Here is a 23,318-nt window from a genome sequence, read left to right on the forward strand (position 1 = left end):
ACTTCTGACAAAGAAAAAACAAATTTTAAGTAAAAGATTATAATAACAAGAGAGGGTTTCTCCCCAAATAAATTATTCTCATTTCAAAGGGTTTAAACTGGAATACCTGCTTTCAACAAGGAAATATTAAATAACTTCAATTACTGAGGGGTGGATTGAATGGTGGCAACAAAGATATGTCCACATTCTAATCCCTGAAATATATAAATATCACCTTATATGACAAAAGCTGTGATTAAATTAAGGACCTTGAGAGTAGTAACTTCTGGATTTTGAGGTGAGTCCTAAATGCAATCATACGTATCACTGTAAGAGAGGTAGAGGGAGTTTTGAGAGATAAGCACATGGAGGATAAGATGATATGAACATGGAGCAGAGAGATGTAACCACAAGCCAAGGAATGCCAACAGCCACCAGAAGCTGGAAGAGGCAAGGAAAGTTTCTCCCTTAGGAGCTCTGGAGGGAGCATGGTCCTGCCTACACCCTGATTTCAAACCTGTGACTTCCAGAATTCAATTGTGAGAGAATAAATCTCTGCTGTTTTACCACCAAGGGTGTAAACAACAGCAATCACAGGATACTAATACACTGAAAAAAAGTGTGTATTAAATGAGAAGTCCTTAAACAACACAAACTTAGTAAAAGGGTAACCCTATATTATAAATAAATCGCTGAGACCCAGGATACAATGATATGGTAAGTCCGATTTGTACAGCTGAAACTTTGAAGCAAGTTACCCTACAAAATTTTACATGCAACACTAACAGATCCTGGTTGATACAGGGGACTTGGAAGCAGAAGTTTTACCTAATCTCTAAATATTCAGCTATAATAATAAAGCACAGTAAGCGAGAGACAGAAAAATAATTTTCTAAATCAAACTAAAATGTGACAGAAATTAAAAACAATTAAAATATCTGCAAAATACACACCAATAAATGTGGCTTCTGAAACTATACATTGCTAAGTTTAAAGGATCCCACTATATGATCTCCTTGAATAAACAGAACCACCTAGACACTGACAAGGGGGAAGAGAGTGGCATCTGGGGAATTATAAATTATACAGGCCATAAAACCTGGAAGAGGTCATTTGAAAAAAAAAGAAAACAATAAATCTTTACTATCTGACAGCCACTTGCTCACTCTGAGACTTAAATAGCCTATCTTCAATATCATTACCTTTAAAACTGGGATGGTGTCTACCTCTCTCTCACTGGTTATTGTGAGGATGGAATGAGATTACACACAGTGATGGTCCATGGTTTGGGCTGCAGCTCGTCTCCACAAATTAGCTGACAGGGAGCTAACTACACTTGTTTCTGAGTAAAAAATTTGGGGGAACAGATACTAGATTAAAAAAAGTGGAAAACACTCAAAGTGTTCGGAGCCTATTCTACATTTTGTTGCTATATGGGCGTCTCAGCACTTACCACATCACTAGCGCTGGAGAACTCATTATTAACCAGACTTTCAAGAGCCATCCACCTAACCGGCCTGTTTTCATTGTCTCCCAAACAATGATAGTCCATGGGGAACAAGTCTCTAGAGAGGGCATTGTCTGTGATCTTAACTTGAAGTGTGTCATCAATGCTGAAAAGAAAGACATGAACATCAAATACAATCAGCATACTGAAAAAAAATAAGGAGCACAGTCACTCTTAAATACAACACAATCCCCACTGTGACTCCTCGAGAGAACCCCAAATCCAGGGAGCGCTGAACATCAAACCACAGTGACAAGTCATGGCACCTACACGCAGTTCCTAGCAGCCAGGTCTTTGTGGATGACTTCCCTTCTGGCCAGATAGCTCATTCCACAGGCAATCTGAATAGCCATGTGGACCAGGTCTTGTTGAGAAATTGCCTGAGGTAACAGAAAATGACAATGCTTGTGGTTAGCACAAAAACATTAATGGTAGTTGTTTATTTTATCCCACATCTTACTCCATCCCCAAATACTTTCTTTATACCTGCACACTGAGTTTTAAAAAGCTACTTCTTGACTAAGAATATGTTCCCATAGCTTCTTATATCTACTATAGTCCTTATAGTTGACCATTTAGTTTACTATCTCTCATTTGTTAGGCATATCACCCCAAAATCCAGAATATACAGTAGTGGCTCAATAAACAACTGATCAATGAATGCTGAATTCTCCATATTTCTAATGTTTATAATTCAATAACTTGTTATTTTATAGGAGGTTATCCCCTAGAGACCATTTTCAAACTAACGCAAGTTTACAGCTAACTCTGATGTGCTCTCTGAAGCCAGTGTGCCTGAATTGTAGGTTAAGGAATGAAATTTTTCCCCAGATGATGCTGAGGGACACAGCCTCCAACAACTTGTTGGAAATCCTGGTTATCACCTTATTCCCCACAATGTATACCTCTGGCTATCACCAGATTTTGGGGGGAGTACGACCTCTGTAAGGTCTATTTTCATTTCTAGAAGGAAGATCTAGTGCAAGTACCTTCAAAGAATTATCAGGAAAATGACTGAGATGGTGTTACAGAGGGTCTGAGGTGGTTATGAATAACACACAATGGGAAACCTTCAGCACCAGCCTCAAGACAAGAATCACAAACCATCTTCCTCTAAATCAACAGGTTAGCAACACCTTCTGGTTCAGTGTGAGTTTCTTTTTGCAGTCTTCTAAACAGTTTGTATGTTAACATCTACTTTCAAAGATATTATTTAGAAGCTACTGGCAAATAATTGGTATTTGGGCAAATTTTTCTCACCTGCGGATTATTGGCCTCTACTAATTTGCACTGCCGTAAAAACAATTTAAGATTCCCCCAATTCATGTAAGGCAATATCACCATGGGCTTTTCTCCTTCTTCTATACACACATTGGTAATAGGAAGAAGATTTCTATAAAATAATAAGAAATCAGGAGAACACAAGTGAAATCTGAAACTTCAGGGGGCTATTTTTAATTAAAAGTAGTAAAATAAAGATAACCTAAAAGAAAACAAGAAAATCTCAAACTTATTTAAAAATATATAACCATTTAAATTGTAAAATTATAAAGCTCTTTTGGAATAGACTTTAATGCTTCCCATGTATCCACTTTCTTGATAGGGAAAAAACTCAAAAGCTATTTCCTGTGGACTAGATTCTTCTAAGATACTACTCTAGCCAGACTAAATCGTTACTCTAAAGGGTAATCAGAGAGAGACCCAAAAAATGACTTGATCATGAGCATATGATAATAGCTTACTTGGTTCATTAGCAACACTTAAAAAAAAAAGGGCCCCAATGCAGTCTACAGAAAAGAATATGATAATCAAGAGCCTAAAACTATCTCACAAAGCCAAAGAGTTCTTAGCAGTTCACATGAGATTTCTAAATCCTAAATTTACCATTTACTGTCTGTGTGACCATCTTTCTTGGCCTTAGTTTCCACATCTCTAACATAGGGACACCCCCAACCATACAAAGTTGCTGTGATATGCAAAAAGCCAAGCATGTAATTTAAAAAAAAAACAAAAAACTTGTTCCTTTTAAAATCTCCAGGGCAGACATAAATACATACATCCTATGCCTAGTGACATCTCTTCCACTGGTACTGGAAATAATTTTTCCCAAAGTTACATAACTTTTTACATAATTATTAATACTTCATTTCCCCCACTAAGCTGAAAATTCCTAGATGGCAAAAACTAAAGTGAATTTTTTAAAATACCCAATGCTTTGTATTCTGTGTCACAGAAATAAGCATTTAATAAATATCTAAAAAATAACACCAAACGACAACCTTAAAAACACTTCTCCTCCTTAACTTAGAAAATTGTCTCTAAGCATATAAATAAGGAAACATTATTTAACATAAAGCTATATGAACAAGGATTGTTAATGCAGGATTATTACTAAAAAGTTGCAAACAACATGACTGTCCGAAAGTAAGAAAGTACAGCCAAATAATAGGCTAGTATACAAAACAAGTAGTCACAAAGAGATGCTACGAGAATATGAGTAAAAGCTTACATTATAGGAAAGCAAGATACAAAATTCACACGTTTGCAGGATAATTACAAATATAGTAGAGAAATAACAAAACTCTGCACAAAAATGTGCCAAGAGTTGTTGTCTGAGTTGTGGGACTTTAGATTATTCCTACCTTGCTTTTCTGTATTTCCTAAGTTGTTTCAATTGAGTATATATTTATTAAAACCGCAGTCACACAATTTTGGCCTAACAGTGCACAAGTGAAAGCTATGGGCCCCCCTTCTGCTGTGCAGGAGCTACTAAGACAGAAAGCACTGATCCTGAGGAACCAGGAAAATGAAGACTAGATCAGTAAACTTGTATGTGGTAACCTCTCTGTAAGGCTTCTTGCTTGTATTACAGCCTGGGAGTGGCAGCGATGATTAGTTCCACTTCACAGAGGAGGTAATCCATGCAGGGGTAAGTGATAAGGTTATCTGCCAAGAACAACTGCAAGCACATGAAGGAAAAAGTCAAGTCTTCATCTGATTCTAAAACCCTGTTTTCCCCTGGATCACTGGATATTCCCTACCAGGGAAGCAAGGCAGAGATTCTTTTCACACCAAGTCCCATACATCCTAAAATAACTGCAGCAGGAGGATTGGAGAGAGGTGATCCAAAGGCAAGGACTTCTCATTATAAGTACTGAAGTGAAGTCACTCAGTCGTGTCCGACTCTTTGCGACCCCGTGGACTGTATCCCACTAGGCTCCTCTGTCCATGGGATTCTCCAGGCAAGAATACTGGAGTGGGTTACCATTTCCTTCTCCAGGGGATCTTCCCAACCCAGGGATCGAACTCGGGTCTCCTGCATTGCAGGCAGACACTTTACCCTCTGAGCCAACCTGATGACTACAGCTAACACTGCTGTAGAAATGTACAGGAAAGTGGTTAAGAGAGTAAACCTAAGAGCTCTCATCACAAGGAGGAAACTTTTTTCCTTTATTCTTACTTTCCCTTTTATTGTATCTATATAAGAAGATAATGTTAGCTGAATGTACTGCAGTAATCATTTCACAATATATATAAATCAAACTATCATGCTTTATGTTTGAAACTTATACAGTGATATGTCAATTATTTATCAATAAAAGTGGAAAAAATGATGAACAGGTGTGCACTCAGGTTTAAGTGAACCTACTATGACTTCAGAGGTATGTGAAGAGCTGTTCAATCTCTTTAACTTTCAAAATTATTTTTCTGCTCCTTTCCTCATGACTGAAATTCACTAAGCAGAGTTAAAGGAATCTGACTCAAGCACAGTAAGTTTGCTGGATGAGATCAAAGCATTTATTCTTTATTTAAAAGCCCTCCAGGAGAAATAACACGCTGCACAAAATTCTTTCAAAGAACAGATGGCTGCTCTTCATTTTTCCCAGTTTATAAAGGGAAGGATGATAAAGAGGAAGGTCTGGGATCTATAAAAAGAGTGGATGGGAGCAGAAGCAGGTGTATAACGGAAAGGTAGGTTCCGGGGAGAGTAGAGACAAGAACTAGTACAATTCTCCGTCTTGCCGAGTGGGCCTGCAGCGTGATTTGAGAGGCATTCAGCAAAGTGCCTACCATCAGGCACTCTTGGGCCAATGGAGGGTCAAACCACAAGAAAAATAGCTCAAGTACTTTTTATGAAGCAGTCCTAATGGAATTTAAGTAAACTGATAGCTATCTTTTATTTATACAGCTATTTTAACTTACAATAAAAATTATTCTCAAAAATTCCACTGGAAAAAGGAGTGAACAGAATTTCAAAATGCTTTAAAATATTTCAGTCCTTTACAACTCTTAATCATAGAAGGTAAATAATGAAGTAAATATGATGAATTACACATCTAGTTTTTTAAAAAAGGTAAAATCAGAAACCAGGCGTCATTTGTTGCTGAGTATATTGAATTTGCTTGATAAATTCTATAATCTGATTACTGAAGATCATTATCTCATTTTTAACCCTCATGCCTGGCAGTGTTCCAAGTGCAAAATGGGCACTTAATAAAGGAGAACAAAACAATGAATAAACAAATGCACACACATAGCCACGAGCAGTCTAGACAGTTCAGTTCAGTCGCTCAGTTGTGTCTGACTCTTTGCAACGCTATGGACTGCAGCACACCAAGATTCCCTGTCCATCACCAACTCCTGGAGTGCTCAAACTCATGTCCATCAAGTTGGTGATGCCATCCAACCATCTCATCCTCTGTCATCCCCTTCTCCTCCTGCCTTCAACCTTTCCCAGCATCAGGGTCTTTTCCAATGAGTCAGTCCTTCACATCAGGTGGCCAAAGTATTGGAGCTTCAGCCTCAGCATCAGTCCTTCCAATGAACAACCAGGACTGATCTTCTTCAGGATGGACAGGACTGATCTCCTTCAGGATGGACTGGTTTGATCTTCTTGCAGTCCAAGGGACTCTCAAGAGTCTTCTACAACACCATAGTTTAAAAGCAACAATTCTTCGGTGCTCAGCTTTCTTTATAGTCCAACTCTCACATCCATACATGACTGCTAGAAAAACCATAGCTTTGCTAGACAGACCTTTGTCAGCAAGGTAATGTCTCTGCTTTTTAATATGCTGTCTAGGTTGGTGATAGCTTCTCCCAAGGAGCAAGTCTTTTAATTTCATGGCTGCAGTCACCATCTGCAATGATATTGGAGCCCAAGAAAATAAAGTCTGCCGCTGTTTCCATTGTTTCTCCATCTATTTGCCATGAAGTGATGGGACCAGATGCCATGATCTTCGTTTTCTGAATGTTGAGTTTCAAGCCAGCTTTTCCACTCTCCTCTTTCACTTTCATCAAGAGGCTCTTTAGTTCTTCTTCACTTTCTGCCATAAGGGTGGTGTCATTTCTATATCTGAGGTTATTGATATTTCTCCCAGCAATCTTGATTCCAGCTTGTGCTTCATTCAGCCCAGCATTTCGCATGATGTACTCTGCGTATAAGTTAAATAAGCAGGGTGACAATATACAGCCTTGACGTACTCCTTTTCCTATTTGGAACCAGTCTATTGTTCCATGTCTGGTTCTAACTGTTGCTTCTTTACCTGCATACAGATTTCTCAGGAGGCAGGTCAGGTGGTCTGGTATTCCCATCTCTTGAAGAATTCTCCCAAGCTTGTTGTGATCTACACAGTCAAAGGCTTTGGTTTAATCAATGAAGCAAAAGTAGATGTTTTTCTGGAACCCTCTTGCTTTTTCGATGATCCAATGGATCTTGGCAATTTGATCTCTAGTTCCTCTGACTTTTCTAAATCCAGCCTGAACATCTGGAAGTTTACGGTTCATGTACTGTTGATGACTGGCTTGGAGAATTTTGAGCATTACTTTGCTAGCATGTGAGATGAGTGCAATCGTGCAGTAGTTTGAACATTCTTTGGCATTGCCGTTCTTTGTGACCAGAATGAAAACTGACCTTACCCAGTCCTGTGGCCACTGCTGAGTTTTCTCAGCATTCTCAGCATTTGACTTCACATTCCAAGATGTCTGGCTCTAGGTGAGTGATCACACCTTTGTGGTTATCTGAGTCATGAAGATCTTTTTTGTATAGTTCTTCTATGTATTCTTGCCACCTCTTAATATCTTCTGCTTCTGTTAGGTCCATGACATTTCTGTCCTTTATTGTGCCCATCTTTGCATGAAATGTTCCCTTGGTACCTCTAATTTAGGGGTCAAAAAGAAATGTAGACCCTAGTCCCCTTATAAATGAAATAAATTCCTACAATGAGTAGAAAGAACCATATACATTCTACATATTAACAATGAGTTTTGCTAATTTAAAACCTAGGAGTCCTGGTATCACTTTATGACTGGAAAGAAAAATTAATCAGGATCAAACCATAACCTATCTTTAGAAGACTGTTCCTAATCACTGAATGTTCAGTAACAAATATCACTAATTCAGTAAGTCATCCCATTCCACCATCTAAGGGTATCTTGCTAAGTCACTTCAATTGTGTCCGACTCTGTGTGACCCCATGAACAGCAGCCCACCAGGCTCCTCTGTCCACAGGATTCTCCAGGCAAGAATACTGGAATGGGGTGCCACTTCCTTCTCCAGAGGGTATCTTGTGGCTACTAATTCATCCTAGTTGGATGCTGGAAAATCCTGTAGCATAAAGCTGCCTGAGAAAATGCTACAAATGCTTGCTCTGAACATTTTTCAGCCAAAGCATCTTTGGGCTACCATGGATATAAAACTGCTTCATGAGAAAATTCTAGCTTTGTCTATTTTTATCCCTGCCACCCACTTTTGTGCTGATGTGGTGTAGATCTTTCATCAGGGTAAGAATACTAGCTAAGCACCTAAGTATTAGGTTAATATTATACACTAGTATTTAACATTTTGCTTCTTCCTCCGAGGGTCAGCATGATAAATCAAGTACTCCCAACACTGTCAACAAGAACATTTCCCAGGTCATCATTACCCAGTTCTTATCTTGTTACTCAGAGGAAATAAAATGTAGCTTTTTTCAGAAAATATAATCTAAGGAATGAGTTATCTATCCATTCCTCTTCAAATGAGTTCTATACTTAGACTAAATCAGTGAATCAGGCCAATGGAAGTTAATATTCTTAAAAGTACACGACTTTTAATCCTTCAAAAGGACATTTTTAGCCCTCCATTACTGTGTGGTCAATTTTTTTCAAAAGTCTCTGGCTGCTTTATTTTCAATGTTCATTAACTTAATCAATATCCAACATATATGATAAACCTAATGAGACATTTGTCTCAGAGTATGAAGCCAGAAAATCTTTTCTCCACTAGGAAACATATACATTTCCTTCTCTTCTAATACTGAGATTTAACAAATTTTAATACTTCCTTCAGCCTTGCTTGCCCAGAAGCTAAGAGTTGCTTTGTCTCCTTATTGTTGGCTTTTCCAGCATCACAATGCCAAAAACCTCAGTTTCGTTTTCATTACCATTTTTTTGATCTTACTATAGCTGCCTTTTTAGGTCCTCAAATTCTTTTGAATATGAACTGAAGTATAAATAAAATTCAAAAATAAAACTGCACAGTCATTTTTTTTGCAGAACTCAAGTAACTGCTCAAAGTACACAAAAATTACACTGTATAATGCCTTTTGCATATATTACTTTATTTTTTCCTAGAAGTCTATAAATATCTTCCAATAAGGATGGTCACCCTCCCATTTTTCAAACATATGTGACCAAACTTCCAGTAGGCACACAAATTAAACTGACTCTGTACAGTGCTTTAAAACAACAAACACCTTGCCCAAACACTGATACCGCTACATAATGTGATACTATAATTATGTCCTTTTTGGCTCAGAAGTTAGAATATCTTGTTATAGCTCTTGAAAAGGACTGCTATCAAGCTTTTAAAAAAAGTTCTTCATATAATAGAACTATATGTATCTTTTAAAAAAATCATACTGAAAACTAATGATAAGAGTCTGGTTAAATAAAATTTGATGCACCATTTAATGAACTTTAAGTAGTCTTTTTAAATATGGATATGAACCTATAGTTACTTACATGAAAAGTTAGACACATTGTTTTGCTATAAAGAAGGATGCTAACCTTATTAAAGATAATAGTATTGTGATTTTGTAGGAAAATATTCTCAACATTTTGGAAAAATGCATGCTGGAAATGCATTAGAAGTGCTGAGATATCCAATTTAGTTTAAAATATTTCCACAATCACAACTACCTATCTAGCTATATGTGTCTAAATAAATGAATGATACATACACATGCACAGCACAAACGGCAAAATGTAAACTATCAATGAATGTAAGCTGCGGGCTTACTGGTGTTTATATTCTGGTCTTTGGTACTCTACATTGGAGGTCCCCAACCTGTTTGGTACCAGGGACTGGATTTGTAAAAGACAATTTATCCACAGATGCGGCAGGGGCGGGGGGATTCAGGTGGTAAACCGAGCAACGGGGAGCGGGAGATGAAGCTTTGCTAGATCACCCACCATTCACTTCCTGCTGTGCAGCCCAGTTCCTAACAGGCCTGGGGACCCCTGCTCTATATGCGCAAAATTTCCTAACAAATATTTTTTTAGCATACGTATATCATTATCCTACTTTTTAAAGGTAGATATACACATAAATATAAGCCTTTTCCTGAAAGCTCAGCTATAATTATCTAGATGTGGGCTTATATACTTTTCTTTACATTTTATTATGTTTTTAAATTTTGTGCAATGAGCATGCATTTCATTTTTATATTTAGGAATAAAATTAAGCTATTCCAAAAAGGCTTTCAATTAAGAAAACATTACAACATTTTTTAAAAACGCAGCATACTATGTTATAATATATTAAGTGTATTTAATACTTAAATGCTGAGTGGTTTCTCCTCTCACCTGTGATGAAGACCTCGGAGCTTACAACTTTCGGTGAGCATCATTGTCACCTGAATTTCAGAAGCTTGATCTGTATATAAAGAAAAAAATATTGTCATATATGGTATGATAATATTACACTTATGACACCAATATTTTCTGATATTAATAAGGAACTATCTCAAAGAAGGCTGAGAGCCAAAGAACTGATGCTTTTGAATTGTGGTGCTAAAGAGGACTCTTGAGAGTCCCTTGGACTTCAAGGAGATCAAACCAGTCAATCCTAAAGGAAATTAACTCTGAATAATCACTGGAAGGACTGTTGCTGAAGCTGAAGCTCCAATACTTTGGCCACCTGATATGAAGAGCTGACTGACTGGAAAAGATCTTGATGCTGGGAAAGATTAAAGGCAAGAGAAGAAGGGGGCTGCAGAAGATGAGACGGTTGGATGGCATCACTGACCCAATGGACATGAATTTGAGCAAACTCTGGGAGATAATGAAGGACAGGGAAGCCTGTCATGCTGCATTTCATGGTGTTGCAGAGTGTCAGACACAACAGAGCAACTGAACTGAACTGAATCTGTTCCATTGATCTTGTCTATATAACACTTCTCTTGATTACTGTAGCTTTCTACTATATCTGAAAATCAAGTATAGTGTAAATTCTCCAAATTTGTTTTCTTTCAAGATTATTCTGGCTGTTTTTTTATCTTTAACATTTCCACATTAATTTTAGCATCAGTTTTTCTATTTCTATGAGAAAAACCTGCTGGAATTTTGATCAAGATGAATTTGAGCCAACTCCAGGAGAGAGTGGTACACAGAGGAGCCTGGAGCGCTATAGTCCATGGGGTCACAAAAAGTCAGACGTGACTTAGTGACTGAATAACAGACTATATGGTAAATTTCCATTAAAAGTTTTAGGTAAATCTAAACAGGTCTAGCCTAAAATTCTATTGTAGTACATAGAATCTCACTGACAAGGTTAATATTTACAAACGCCAGTAAGGATAAGCTTGACTACATAAAGCTGAAATTAAATAAGGTTTCACAAACAAAGTAGAGAAAGTAATAGGCTGGATAAATATCTGTAACACATAAGGCATGCTGCTGCTGCTGCTGCTAAATCACTCCAGTCGTGTCTGACTCTGTGCCAATTTCCTCCCCTTAGAGTTCATACAACAGGAAAAAAAAAATTGAAAAATAGGCAAAGGATATAAACAGTTTACTTAAAAAAGAAACATAAAGAATCAGCAAAATTAAAAAAGGATTTTGTGCCTCATTCCTAAATAAAGAAATGCAAATTAAACTGTGAAAGTCGCTCAGTTGTGTGACTCTTTGCGATCCCACAGACTGTAGCCCGCCAGGCTCCTCTGTCCATGGAAATTCTCAAGGCAAGAATTCTCAAGGGAGTGGGTAGCCATTCCCTTCTCCAGGGGATCTGCCCAACCTAGGGATTGAACCCGGGTCTCCTGTATTGCAGGGGGATTCTTTACTGTCTGAGTCATCAGCAAATTAAACTAGGAGATGCCATTTTCCTCTTAAGATTGGAAGAGACAAAAAAGTCAGCTACCTGCCAGTTTGGGCAAGAGTGTAAGGAAACAGGCTCAAGATGAACAGCATCTTGGTTAGGTAGAGGAAGCAACATCTAACAAAATTTTTAAATACATATACTATGTACCATCATCAATCCCACTGCTAAAAGTCTACTCACAAAAACTCATCTATACATAACTTAACAAGAATACTGTTCAGTTGTAACAGCAAAAAACTCAAAACAACCAAAAACCAAAGTGCCCATCAACAGAGACCTAGTTAAATGTTAGCATGCAAGAACATTAGGCAGATATCTTAATTTTAAAAATCAGACTTACATGCACTGACACAGGAATATTTACAAGATACATTAAATTTTAAAAGCAAGGTAAAAAACTATGTTTATGGGATCAGCTATATTACAAAATCAAATTTATCTGGATGTCCATCAACAGAGGAATGGATAAAGATGTGGTACATATATACATGGAATATTACTCAGCCATAAAAAAGTATGAAATAACACCATTTGCAGCAATGAAGACGGACCTAGAGACAGTCATACAGAGTGAATTAAGTCAGACAGAGAAAGGCTAATATCACATGCTAAGGTGGAATCTAAAAAAAATCATACAAATAAACCTCTTTACAAAACAGAAATAGAGTCACAGACGTAGAAAACAAACTTATGGTTACTAAGGGGGGAAGGGAAAGAGGGATAAACCATTGACTTACACACACTATTATATATAAAATAACTAACAGAAACTTACTGTATAGCACAGGGAACTCAAATCAGTACTGTGTAATGACCTACATATATGGGAAAAGAAGCGAAAACGGTGGACGTATGTGTATGTATAACTAACTCACTCTGCTACACAGCAGAAACTAACACAACACTGTGAATCATCTATACTCCAATAAAAATTATTGTAAAAAATGGTTTTTGAAAATTAGATATATTTGGATGTTTTTCTTCTTACTGGTAAAGAGTCATAAGAAATTCTTTAGGGTGGCTACTTTTAGAGGTAGGAGAGCTATATTTTGTACTTTTCTGTGCCGTTTAAATTTTCTAACTTTACAAACAAACTAGAAAAGAATGCCCACAAGAGACTGTGGTGCATTTTATTGTTTCCTTCTTACCTCTATGTAGCTAGACAAACAAAAAGAACTACCACTACATTAGTAGAAAAAGATTTAATTTTCATATACTAGTCAAAATTAGTAGGATTATTCCATTTTATTTTTAGCTTCTGAACTCATGGTTTTCTCTCCAGGTAACAAAAAGAACTAAAATTGGCTTTTAGTTCAATGTTTTAGAAATAAAACACAATAATGCAATTTATTAATACCTTTCACCTTCAAAAGAATCCAAAGCCATCAAATATTTGTAAAAATCTATAAGGATTCCTCTATCTTAATAGAATAGAGGATGTTCTTTCCTGTTTGAAAAGAACATTTCCATTAAGTGAATAGTATATTTTCATTATGTAACTGAAAATGAATTTTAATTTTTTAAAATGGTTTTTAGATACTAAAAACAAAGTCAAGAGTATATCTTTAAAAATAATTTCAAAGAAACCAATAATGTATGTCAACAGTAAAAAAAAAAAAATAATTTACACATCTTATGATCAATCCAGTACGAGGGAGAAGAAGATACAAAGACTGGAAAAGCCAACATCCAGCTCCCAGTCCTACCTAGGAAAATGTTGAACCATCAGTAAAATCCAGACCACTAAACACAAGCACCGTGATTACATACACATTCCTTAAAGTGGAGCTGGCAAAGCTGAGAAATTATTAATTTCACTTACTTCCAAGACTAATCCATGGAATCACTCCAGATGGCTTCACTTAAAACTTTTGTAGGTATACAAAATGGGTAGACACAAACCCAAGGACCTGAAACACTTGCTACTTTGGAAAAATCACTTTACCCCAATGTCTGTTGAAATAAATTTTAGTTGTTTAGAAACTGTTTAAAATTTAGGATCATTCAGTAAATGGCAGGATATGTCTTTTTTACTCTTTTTGTAATATAAATAATTTTTAATGAAATTATGGTCAGAACTATCAGTATTTAGGGGCTGGAAGGATTTTTTAGAATTTAAAACTAGTAATAGTTGGAGGTCTGCACCGAATTGGTAAGAGTTTATCTTCCTGCCAGCTAGTACAGAGATCCAAGTAAAATAAGAAGTAAATTTCACAGTGTCATGTTTTGCATAATTTTTCAAGTTCTTAACTTTGATAAGCATTCTATTAAGCAAGGGACACTTGAGCTGGATAATGAGCTAAGAAAACTTTGAGGGAAAATAATTTTATACATTTAGTAAGGAAAAACCACTTTCCTGGATTCTTTACCTAGTTTGGCCCTAGCCTTTTAACTTTAAATACTGAAAGGTCTAACTCAAAATGAATGTATTTGAAAAGAAGACTACACAATAATTTACATTCTAAAAGTTTCAAGAAAGAACAAAATGATTTTTAAAAAGCCTACTTATTTCTAAGAAGTTACAAAAGAAAATAAGAACTTAATTAACCTCAAATTAATTAATTTATTTTATGGAATTCAATTTCACAATATTCAATGTGTGAAATTCAGATTCCTAATTTCAATCTCTGGAAATTTATATTAGCATATCCATTAAGTTTCTGTGAAAAACTATGAACTTTTTAAGAAGCCAAACTCCAATTTTGTGCTTATGCCTAAAGGAAAGGTCACTGATCTTTTAAAAACTTATTTTTGTATTTTTAGCTGTACTTCTAATTATACAGCATGTAATAAAGCACACAGATTTGTGAGAGAACTTTGTCAGCTCTATGCGGCTTCAATTAAAAAATAAAAATAACATTCCAAAAGAATAAATCTCAGAGACAATCATGTGGAGCTATAAAACAATTTTAAAGCAAATACTGTGGTCAGTACACTTCCTCTGTGTTTCCCACACAAACCATGACCATATCTTGGCTAAGGACTCACTGTGCTTTCTCTGGTTTCCGTATAACTCAGAGAGAACATTATAATTACAGTGGTAAGATACAGAAACAAGCAAGTGACTACAATGCAAATGTATACAGACAGAGAAATCTTATCTTGTGAAACAGTCCCAGTATCTGCATTGTGTTTTCTTATCACTATTATTTCCTTCTCTCCCCTATTCCAATCCTAAATCAACCCAATTCTATATAGAAACCTCTTTAGTTAATTCTACATTTATTCAGAACAAATTAATATTAGCTCAGTTCTAAATTATCCATAGAATATTTACAAACCTCAGAAGAAATATTAGAATTAAGGGGAAATGTTTCCTTTAAAAAGTGGAGAAAGTGTAACAAAAGACAGATGTTATTAAAATTAGGGCTCAAATTTTACATTTACAAAGAGTAATATGTAAAGTATCCTTCAACACTAGTCAGAAAACCTAGTGGGACCAAATTTAAATACCCATTTTTAAAAGTGTTTTTCGGTTAGGAGAAGTGAATGAATAAATATCGAACGCAGTAAGTTAAATCATTTATTTAGAAAAGAAAAGCGTATGTTTGTGCTTGTAGCATCCTTAAACAATTTTGCTAAATTAAAAGAAAGTAAATTCCTAAGATTTTTTTGGTTAGATTAGTACAATCCAACTTTTTAGAAATGATAAACATAATAAGCCCTTCATACTTTCCAAGAATTCCTTTAAGTAAATTTAGAAACATAAATTCTTATAAATTAACATTAAACATAAGTTCTTATAAGTTAACGTTGTCAACTTCATAAAATTGTCACTTCCTACTCATGAAACTGAATTTAGTTTTACCTTCAATTTATGCATTTGAAATGCTAAATTTGTTTTTCTAAAATATTCTAGTTATCTCACCTTAGATCAGACACTGTCAGGCATTAAGCACTCTTTAAATTACCACATTTTTTCCTTCTCTTAAAATTAACAAATAGACTCAATTAAGCATTATTAGTTCAGTTCAGTTGCTCAGTCGTGTCTGACTCTTTGAGACCACATGGACTGCAGCACGCCAGGCCGCCCTGTCCATCACCAACTCGAGTTTACCCAAACTCATGTCCAGCAAGTCGGTGATGCCATCTAACCATCTCATCCTCTGCCGTCCCCTTCTTCTCCTGCCCTCAATCTTTCCCAGCATCAGGGTCTTTTCAAATGAGTCAGCTCTTTGCATCAGGTGGCCAAAGTATTGGAGTTTCAGCTTCAACATCAGTCCTTCCAATGAACATCCAGGACTGATCTCCTTTAGGATGGACTGGTTGGATCTCCTTGCAGTCCAAGGGACTTTTAAGCTTTTATAAATACCAATCATAAAACATTAAAATTTTAATATCATAAAAAGGTTTGCTAATTTACCAGTATTAGGCAATAAACCATATTAAAAATATTCTAGTACATTTTTATAGGGAATCTCTAACTGAAAATTTTATATAAATCAGTAAGTGAAAATCTAAGCAATATATTTCTCCAAAAGGTGAACATATGAAAATAGGTATTCTGTTTATGAAAATATAAACTAAGCACTACCTTTTAGAAAACAATCTGGCAACTATCAAAATTTTCAATGTAAATACCTCATGGGGCAGCAATTCTAACTATGGCTGTATCTGTAAAACTCTACCAAGAAAGAACACACACAAATGTATACTTTCTGCAAATTATATGTAATAGCAAAAAAAGGGGGTACCAGGAGTGAGAGGAAGGCAAATAACAGCTCTTCACATAAGGTACAGTGGTTCATCTTTTTCTTTACAATTCCTCAGTACTGAGGATAGGGGGTGCTGAGATGTTTTTTAAGAAGGAAAAACCAAATAATTGGAACCTAGGAAAAACATAATATTAGATATAGGAAAAAAGAAGTTAATTGGATGCAGTTTAACTGGAAGCCTGAGTACTATCTGGGGTTCCCCTTGTGATTCAGCTGGTAAAGAATCCGCCTGCAATGCGGGAGACCTGGGTTAGATCCCGGGATTGGGAAGATCCCCTGGAGAAGGGAAAGGCTACCCACTCCAGTATTCTGGCCTGGAGAATTCCATGGACTCTATAGTCCATGGGGTCTCAAAGAGTCGGACATGACTGAATGACTTTTACTTCTGAGTACCATCTAACAAATGCATAATGTCTCAACTATTAGCTTCTATTTTCTATACCTTAATAAGAACAACACAAATCTCCTAAAAGTTAGCCTGTATGAGCTAAATTAACATGGACTGATTGAAAGGTATGTCACACTTTGAAAATCTGAAACAATTTCACTGGCATAAAAGCCACCTTAGACAGAAAAGTATTATGGAGACAGGATGGGAACAAATCCTACCTTTAACTGTTTTCACAAATGCTTGTTTTTCTTTATTTGGATCTTTTTCATCTACTAAAATCCCATGGAAAATACGCCCAAAAGTACCTAGAAGGAAAAACAATAATTACTGAGATCATATGATAATGCTTATAAAATTATAAGTACAAAATTTTCTGGCACAATACAACTTAAATATAACAAGGCCAAATGTGATCAACATTACTCCAGCCCTAGCATAGAAAGACTCAAATCTTTATTTTTCTTCTTTTTAAACTACAAAACATCTTAACTTGCTTTTAGAAAAGATGTATTTAAACTGTCTATGAGAATTCATTCTGAAATAGCCTAAACAAACTAACGATACAGCTAGGAGCACTGGAGCTCAGTAATGGGCTATCCACAGAGACATTTATGAGTTTTGAGCCTCAGAGCAATGACAAAGGAGAAAAATGGACTCTCCTTATACATTCAAAAACACACAATAAAAACCTGCTTCCGTTAATGACTATTTGCCTCTGGGACAGTTCAAGCCCCTCCCTTAGCTGTGACTGACAAACAAGCATCTCTAACTGACAGATGAATTCAGAATGACTCACAGGCATCTAAAACACTTCAAACTGAGTTATGGAAGGGGAAAGTTACTGTCTATTGAACAACTTGAAGAGTTCAGTAAAGCATTTTATTATTAATTTCTGTCCTCTTCTTTCAGCATTGTCCCCAGTCAATACCCTGAAACTCAAAAAAGAAAGCAAGGACCAGCGAACAGGGAAGGGCAGGGTCTTATCTCTCAAACACTTATCATGTGTTACTTCATGTAATGTACATCAGTTCATCTAATCTTCGTGTCTAAAGTAGAAAACATAAGCCCATATTTACAGACAAGGAAACTGGCTATGGAAGACAGGAAATGATTTCTCTAAGGTCATCTAGGTAATAAACTGTGGGACTGAGACTGGAATTTGGGCATAACTCCAATACCGATGCATCTCCTTCTGCTGGAACCCCTGTACTTTCCATCACAGAGAAAATTACTTAGACTGTTTCAAAAAGGCCTGTGAGCAAGTGATCATCTTTGGACAAGAACTAAACAGGAAATATCCTTTTAAAGGTGATAAACACTAATAATCATGCTTTAATATACTTGAATATCAAAATCGTTTCAAAGCTTAATAAGGCAAGTTAAAAATCTAAAGAAAGGGAAAATAAAGATCAGTTTTATACAGGAAATAAATTGTGCACTGCTTTCTACCTGACCTGTCCCTTGCGAAACCTGTATGCAGGTCAGGAAGCAACAGTTAGAACTGGACATGGAACAACAGACTGGTTCCAAATAGGAAAAGGAGTACGTCAAGGCTGCTTATTTAACTTATATGCAGAGTACATCCTAAGAAACGCTGGGCTGGAAGAAGCACAAGCTGGAATCAAGATTGCCGGGAGAAATATCAATAACCTAAGATATGCAGATGACACCATCCTTATGGCAGAAAGTAAAGAAGGACTAAAGAGCTTCTTGATGAAAGTGAAAGGAGAGTGAAAAAGCTGGCTTACAACTCAACATTCAGAAAACTAAGATCATGGCATCTGGTCCCATCACTTCATGGGAAATAGATGGGGAAATAGTGGCTGACTTTATTTTGGGGGGCTCCAAAATCCCTGCAGATGGTGACTGCAGCCATGAAATTAAAAGACACTTTCTCCTTGGAAGGAAAGTTATGACCAACCTAGACAGCATATTAAAAAGCAGAGACATTACTTTGCCAACAAAGGTCCGTCTCGTCAAGGCTATGGTTTTTCCAGTGGTCATGTATGGATGTGAGAGTTGGACTATAAAGAAAGCTGAGTGCCAAAGAATTGATACTTTTGAACTGTGGTGTTGTAGAAGACTCTGGAGAGTCCCTTGGACTGCAAGGAGATCCAACCAGTCCATCCTAAAGGAGATCAGTCCTGGGTGTTCATCGGAGGGTCTGATGTTGAAGCTGAAACTCCAATACTTTGGCCATCTGATGTGAAGAGCTGACTCATTTGAAAAGACCCTGATGCTGGGAAAGATTGAGGGCAGGAAGAGAAGGGGATGACAGAGGATGAAATGGTTGGATAGCATCACTGACTCGATGGACATGGGTTTGGGTAGACTCCGGGAGTTGGTGATGGACAGGGAGGCCTGGAATGCTGAAGTTCATGGGGTCTCTAAGAGTCGGACATGACTAAGCGACTGAACTGAACTGAACTGAACTGAACTGCTTTCTATCCTTAGGGATGAAATGAGATGAAATTCTTAAAATGTGAAACAAAAAAATATTTATACTAACAGTAAATCTTCCTTGAAAACCTGATTTTGAGAGAATAGGTACCTTCTTGGAGTACATCTTTTAGAGTTATCCTCTCCCTGGATATTGCGATATCCTTCACCTTAGCTTTCGCCTCCAAAAGAGTGACACTTCTCAGGTCATTCTTCTCTATCCGCAAGGTAGGATAACCTGAGGAGCCAACAAAGCCAAACCAAGAAATATAAATACCTTCTTATGGCATCAGGATCAACTAGTTCAGTTAGAACCCCAGGAGTCAAGTCATAGGAACAAATGAAGGTAAGAATCAAAAAGGAAAAAGGCACATACAGGGAGAATTATTTATGAAGGCCATACTAAATTTTAAAGAAACACTTTCCCACCTACCCCAAAACCTTTAAATGCAGAATTAAAACAAGAAATACTAAAAATATTATTTTATTAATACCACTTCAATTGCTTTTCTGCCAAATGAAACAAGCTTTGACTCATGGAATTAATCTAATCCCTTGAATGAACTGCTTTTTTCTCCAAAGATTTTCTAATATAGTCTCCTAACAAAAAAACTTCAAATGAAGAGATGTTTGTAAAAATAGCTTTTCTTAAAAAAAAAAAAAAAATATATATATATATATATATAATTGGTTTAATCATTCTAGCATCCATACAGCCAGTCATACCTTTGTGAGATTCATATTCGTTTTTCAGTTCCCTTGATTCATATTCATTCTTAATATGATGATAGCAAAACAAAATTTCTGGCCATAAATTAAAATTCTCATTGCAACAAAAAAAAGTTAGAATAAAAGGAAGATCTAGTGTTATTAGCAAGCAGAAATTGGAATGGTTATTTTAGGGGAGAAAAATCCCGAAAGAAAGGGTGGACTCAGACAATGATTATTGGTGGCTGCTGGAAGAACTACATGAAAAGCTTTGAAAAACTTGATTATAAAAGGATGCACTAGGATGACAAAACCCGACCGCACTGATGAGCAGCTTGACCACGATACGTCTGGGTGTGTGTGCCTAGTATACATGAGGGTTTCATCCTTCCTGGAGCTCTCTGAGTTTCTTCCATTTGTATACTGCTGTGGTTTGTTATTTTTGAAAACTCTTGACTCCTTTATCTTCAAGTGTTTTTTTCTGCTCCTTTCACTTTTTTTTATTTACAGGCAAATACATTTCTGTTGGTTTTTTTAAAAAACACTATTTATTTTGTATCATACGAAGTATCTATCTCCTTAAGGTAATGTCTACAAAAACAAGTAAACTTATTGGTGGTAAACTTATAAATCTGTCAAAAAATAATTGTACTTCCACTGACTTTTTAAAATGCATTTTGCTTTTAGCATATATCATAATTTGCTTATCTACCTCTTTAAGGTTATATCCACAATCAAGAATGACTCTAATGAGCAAAGCTAAACATTTAAAGCAATGATGTGTTTCTTAGGAATAGTCTGAACTACCCTCACATCTATCATTTTATATCCTGAGGGACATACATCTTTCTTTCCTTGGTGGAGATGTTAACTGCTGCTATGATTTCTCTCAGATTTCTCTCAGATTAAGCTACAATGCCCACTTCTTTCCCCTTTCGTTTTTCTTGCCACATCTTACTAAAGACACTAGATCAACTATCCTGGAGAAAGTCCAGCATCTGACTCTTCCAGTGTCATCTAACTCATTCCTCTATCCCTGTAAACTGAGTCAGCCTTATAGCCTCAATTAGATCCAGGTTAACTCTCTGTGGGGGAAGAAGACAAGAATATTCCACCTGGGAATACAAACTACCTAGCTATCCTACTTTTAATGATGCTAAGTTCCAGGAGTGGATTCAGGCAGTAACACTATGATCCCTCAAATGGTAAAGCTCCCTACCTCTCTTTGTTCGTATAGTTTAAAACATGGACAATCCTTTCCTGAATCAAGTATTTTATTAGGGGATACAAGTATGATATTCTGATTCTACTATTCCTTCTGCATTTATTAGCTGGGATTTTTCTGTTAAAAAAAAAAAAATGTTCCCTTCGTAAGCCAGCACTATCTGGTTACTGCAAAATAGTTCATGCTCAGCTGTCACAGTAAGGTATTATTGGTGCCTCAGTTAACTCCCATAATAAACTTTTTTTAAAAAAAGTATCACTACAAATTTGTGGATTTTTACACATTTCTACATTTCACTTTTATATCACTTCAATCTATTGCAGTCATTATTCTTTTTGATGCTCAATGGTTCCAATTTGGAAAGCTCTTGTCTTTAGTAGTTTCCTTGATTTTTGGCTCAACAAATGTCCCAGGTTATCTTACTTATTCCTGACCCAGTCCTGATATCATCCATTTCTCCAAAGAATCCTCATTCTTCTTAATGAGAAACAATACTGAAAGACCATAGGAGGGCACTGGGTGAAGAACAGATATTCTTATTTTTTAAATAATGTTGTTTATCATTTTTTTAAATTGACTGTACATTTTGCATTCCCTCCTAGGATCATGTGTTTATTTGGGGGCTGTGCTGGGTCTTGATTGCTGTGCCTGGCCTTGTCTCTAGTTGTGGTGTGTGGGAGCTGCTCTCTAGATGCAGTGCATGGCTTCTCACTGTGGGGGCTTCTCTGGTTGCGGAGCACAGGCTCTAAGGCACTCAGGCTTCAGTATTTTGCAGCATGCAGATTCAGTAGCTGTGGTCCACCGGCTTAGTCGCTTTGTAGCCTGTAGGATCTTCCCAGTCCAGGGATCTAACCTGTGTCCCCTGTACTGGCAGGCAGATTCTTAACCACTGGACCACAAGGGAAGTCCAAAAACAGATATTCTTAATTTTAGTTTACTAGAAAGTAAATGTCAGTCCAAGGGAGATAAAGGTATCTTGCCTACAAGAACCTAATTAATCAATGGCACCAATGAGTTGAGTCCTGACTTGTGGCCCACTGTGTATCCTGATGATTGTGTTGTTTCTTGTTTGGTGAATGACGTTTCTCAATCCTCATTATGTCTAAATTATACTCCAAGAATGTTTATTTTCCCCTGAACAGCTACAGTATAAAAACTTTAATTAAAATCCTGTTCAAAATAAAGGAAATTAGATCTCCAATGGCAGCTAGTTTACCATCATGATCAGAAAACAATGTAAAGTCCTTACCACAGCCCATGAGACCATCAAATAATTCATTAAAATCCAAGTCTCTGTCTTCATACAGCTCAGGAGCTTATTCTAACTACTTGAAAATCCTCCTTTTGAATTTGTACAGAAGTGATTCAGTAGCCCTTTTAACATAATCTATAGAAACCTCCCTAAAACTAATTCTAACAACTAAACCTAAAATTTTAATACTTTAATTTTGGAATGTTTCATTCAATGTTCTAGAAAATAAAAGTTTAAGCCTAATTCATACATGTTAGATTCTATGAATATAGCATGGCATATGTCCCATACGTAATTAACCAAGGACAAGACAGACAGGACCAAGGACAGACAGACCATAAACAATTTTAGTAAATCATTTTAACTTTTAGAATTAAATTAACTCTTACTGGTAATAGGAGTTGCATTGTTGGGTGTGTCGGCTCTCAGATACTGAGTCGTCTGGGTAGATGGCTGAGACAGCCCTTGGGAACTACTGCTGGCACTGATGCTGCAAATAATTTTTAAAAGAGAAATACTTGGCAAGTCAGCTTCAATGAGAAATTTCCTTTTTCAATACCTACAAAATGCATGGAGCCATTATAACCAGCTTAAAACCTTAACAGAGATCACAATAATGCATGGATCTCCATCACAAATGTTTCATACCGAAATTTTACTCTATCTCATAATGCAGAGCTCTATTCTTTTTCTTTCCTATCTCCACAATTATCAGGTGATTCATCATATCAAAGTCACTCAC

General features: G+C 36.4%; 1 protein-coding gene across 6 annotated transcripts in view; it reads right to left on the minus strand.

Moving 5' to 3' along the window:
* RYK (receptor like tyrosine kinase) overlaps positions 1-23,318 on the minus strand; it is a 109,790-nt gene that overhangs the window by 32,380 nt on the left and 54,092 nt on the right. For 4 of the 6 annotated variants that reach the window (XR_015132245.1, XM_086316136.1, XM_086316137.1 and 1 more), the window contains 7 exons: positions 22,965-23,066; positions 19,500-19,637; positions 17,171-17,253; positions 10,331-10,400; positions 2,747-2,879; positions 1,757-1,866; positions 1,433-1,592 (listed from right to left, as the gene is read on the minus strand). Coding sequence is in view for 5 of the 6 variants with exons in the window: in XM_086316136.1 (XP_086172262.1) it covers positions 1,433-1,592; positions 1,757-1,866; positions 2,747-2,879; positions 10,331-10,400; positions 17,171-17,253; positions 19,500-19,637; positions 22,965-23,066 (796 nt within the window). In the remaining variant the exon portion in view is untranslated. The remainder of the gene's footprint in view (positions 1-1,432; positions 1,593-1,756; positions 1,867-2,746; positions 2,880-10,330; positions 10,401-17,170; positions 17,254-19,499; positions 19,638-22,964; positions 23,067-23,318) is intronic. The other 2 variants (XM_086316132.1, XM_086316134.1) reach the window with 1 other exon arrangement.

The sequence above is a fragment of the Bos grunniens genome, chromosome 1 (assembly GCF_055505025.1).
Source record: "Bos grunniens cultivar Pamir isolate PY7600 chromosome 1, Bosgru_T2T1.0, whole genome shotgun sequence".
Taxonomy (NCBI): domain Eukaryota; kingdom Metazoa; phylum Chordata; class Mammalia; order Artiodactyla; family Bovidae; genus Bos; species Bos grunniens.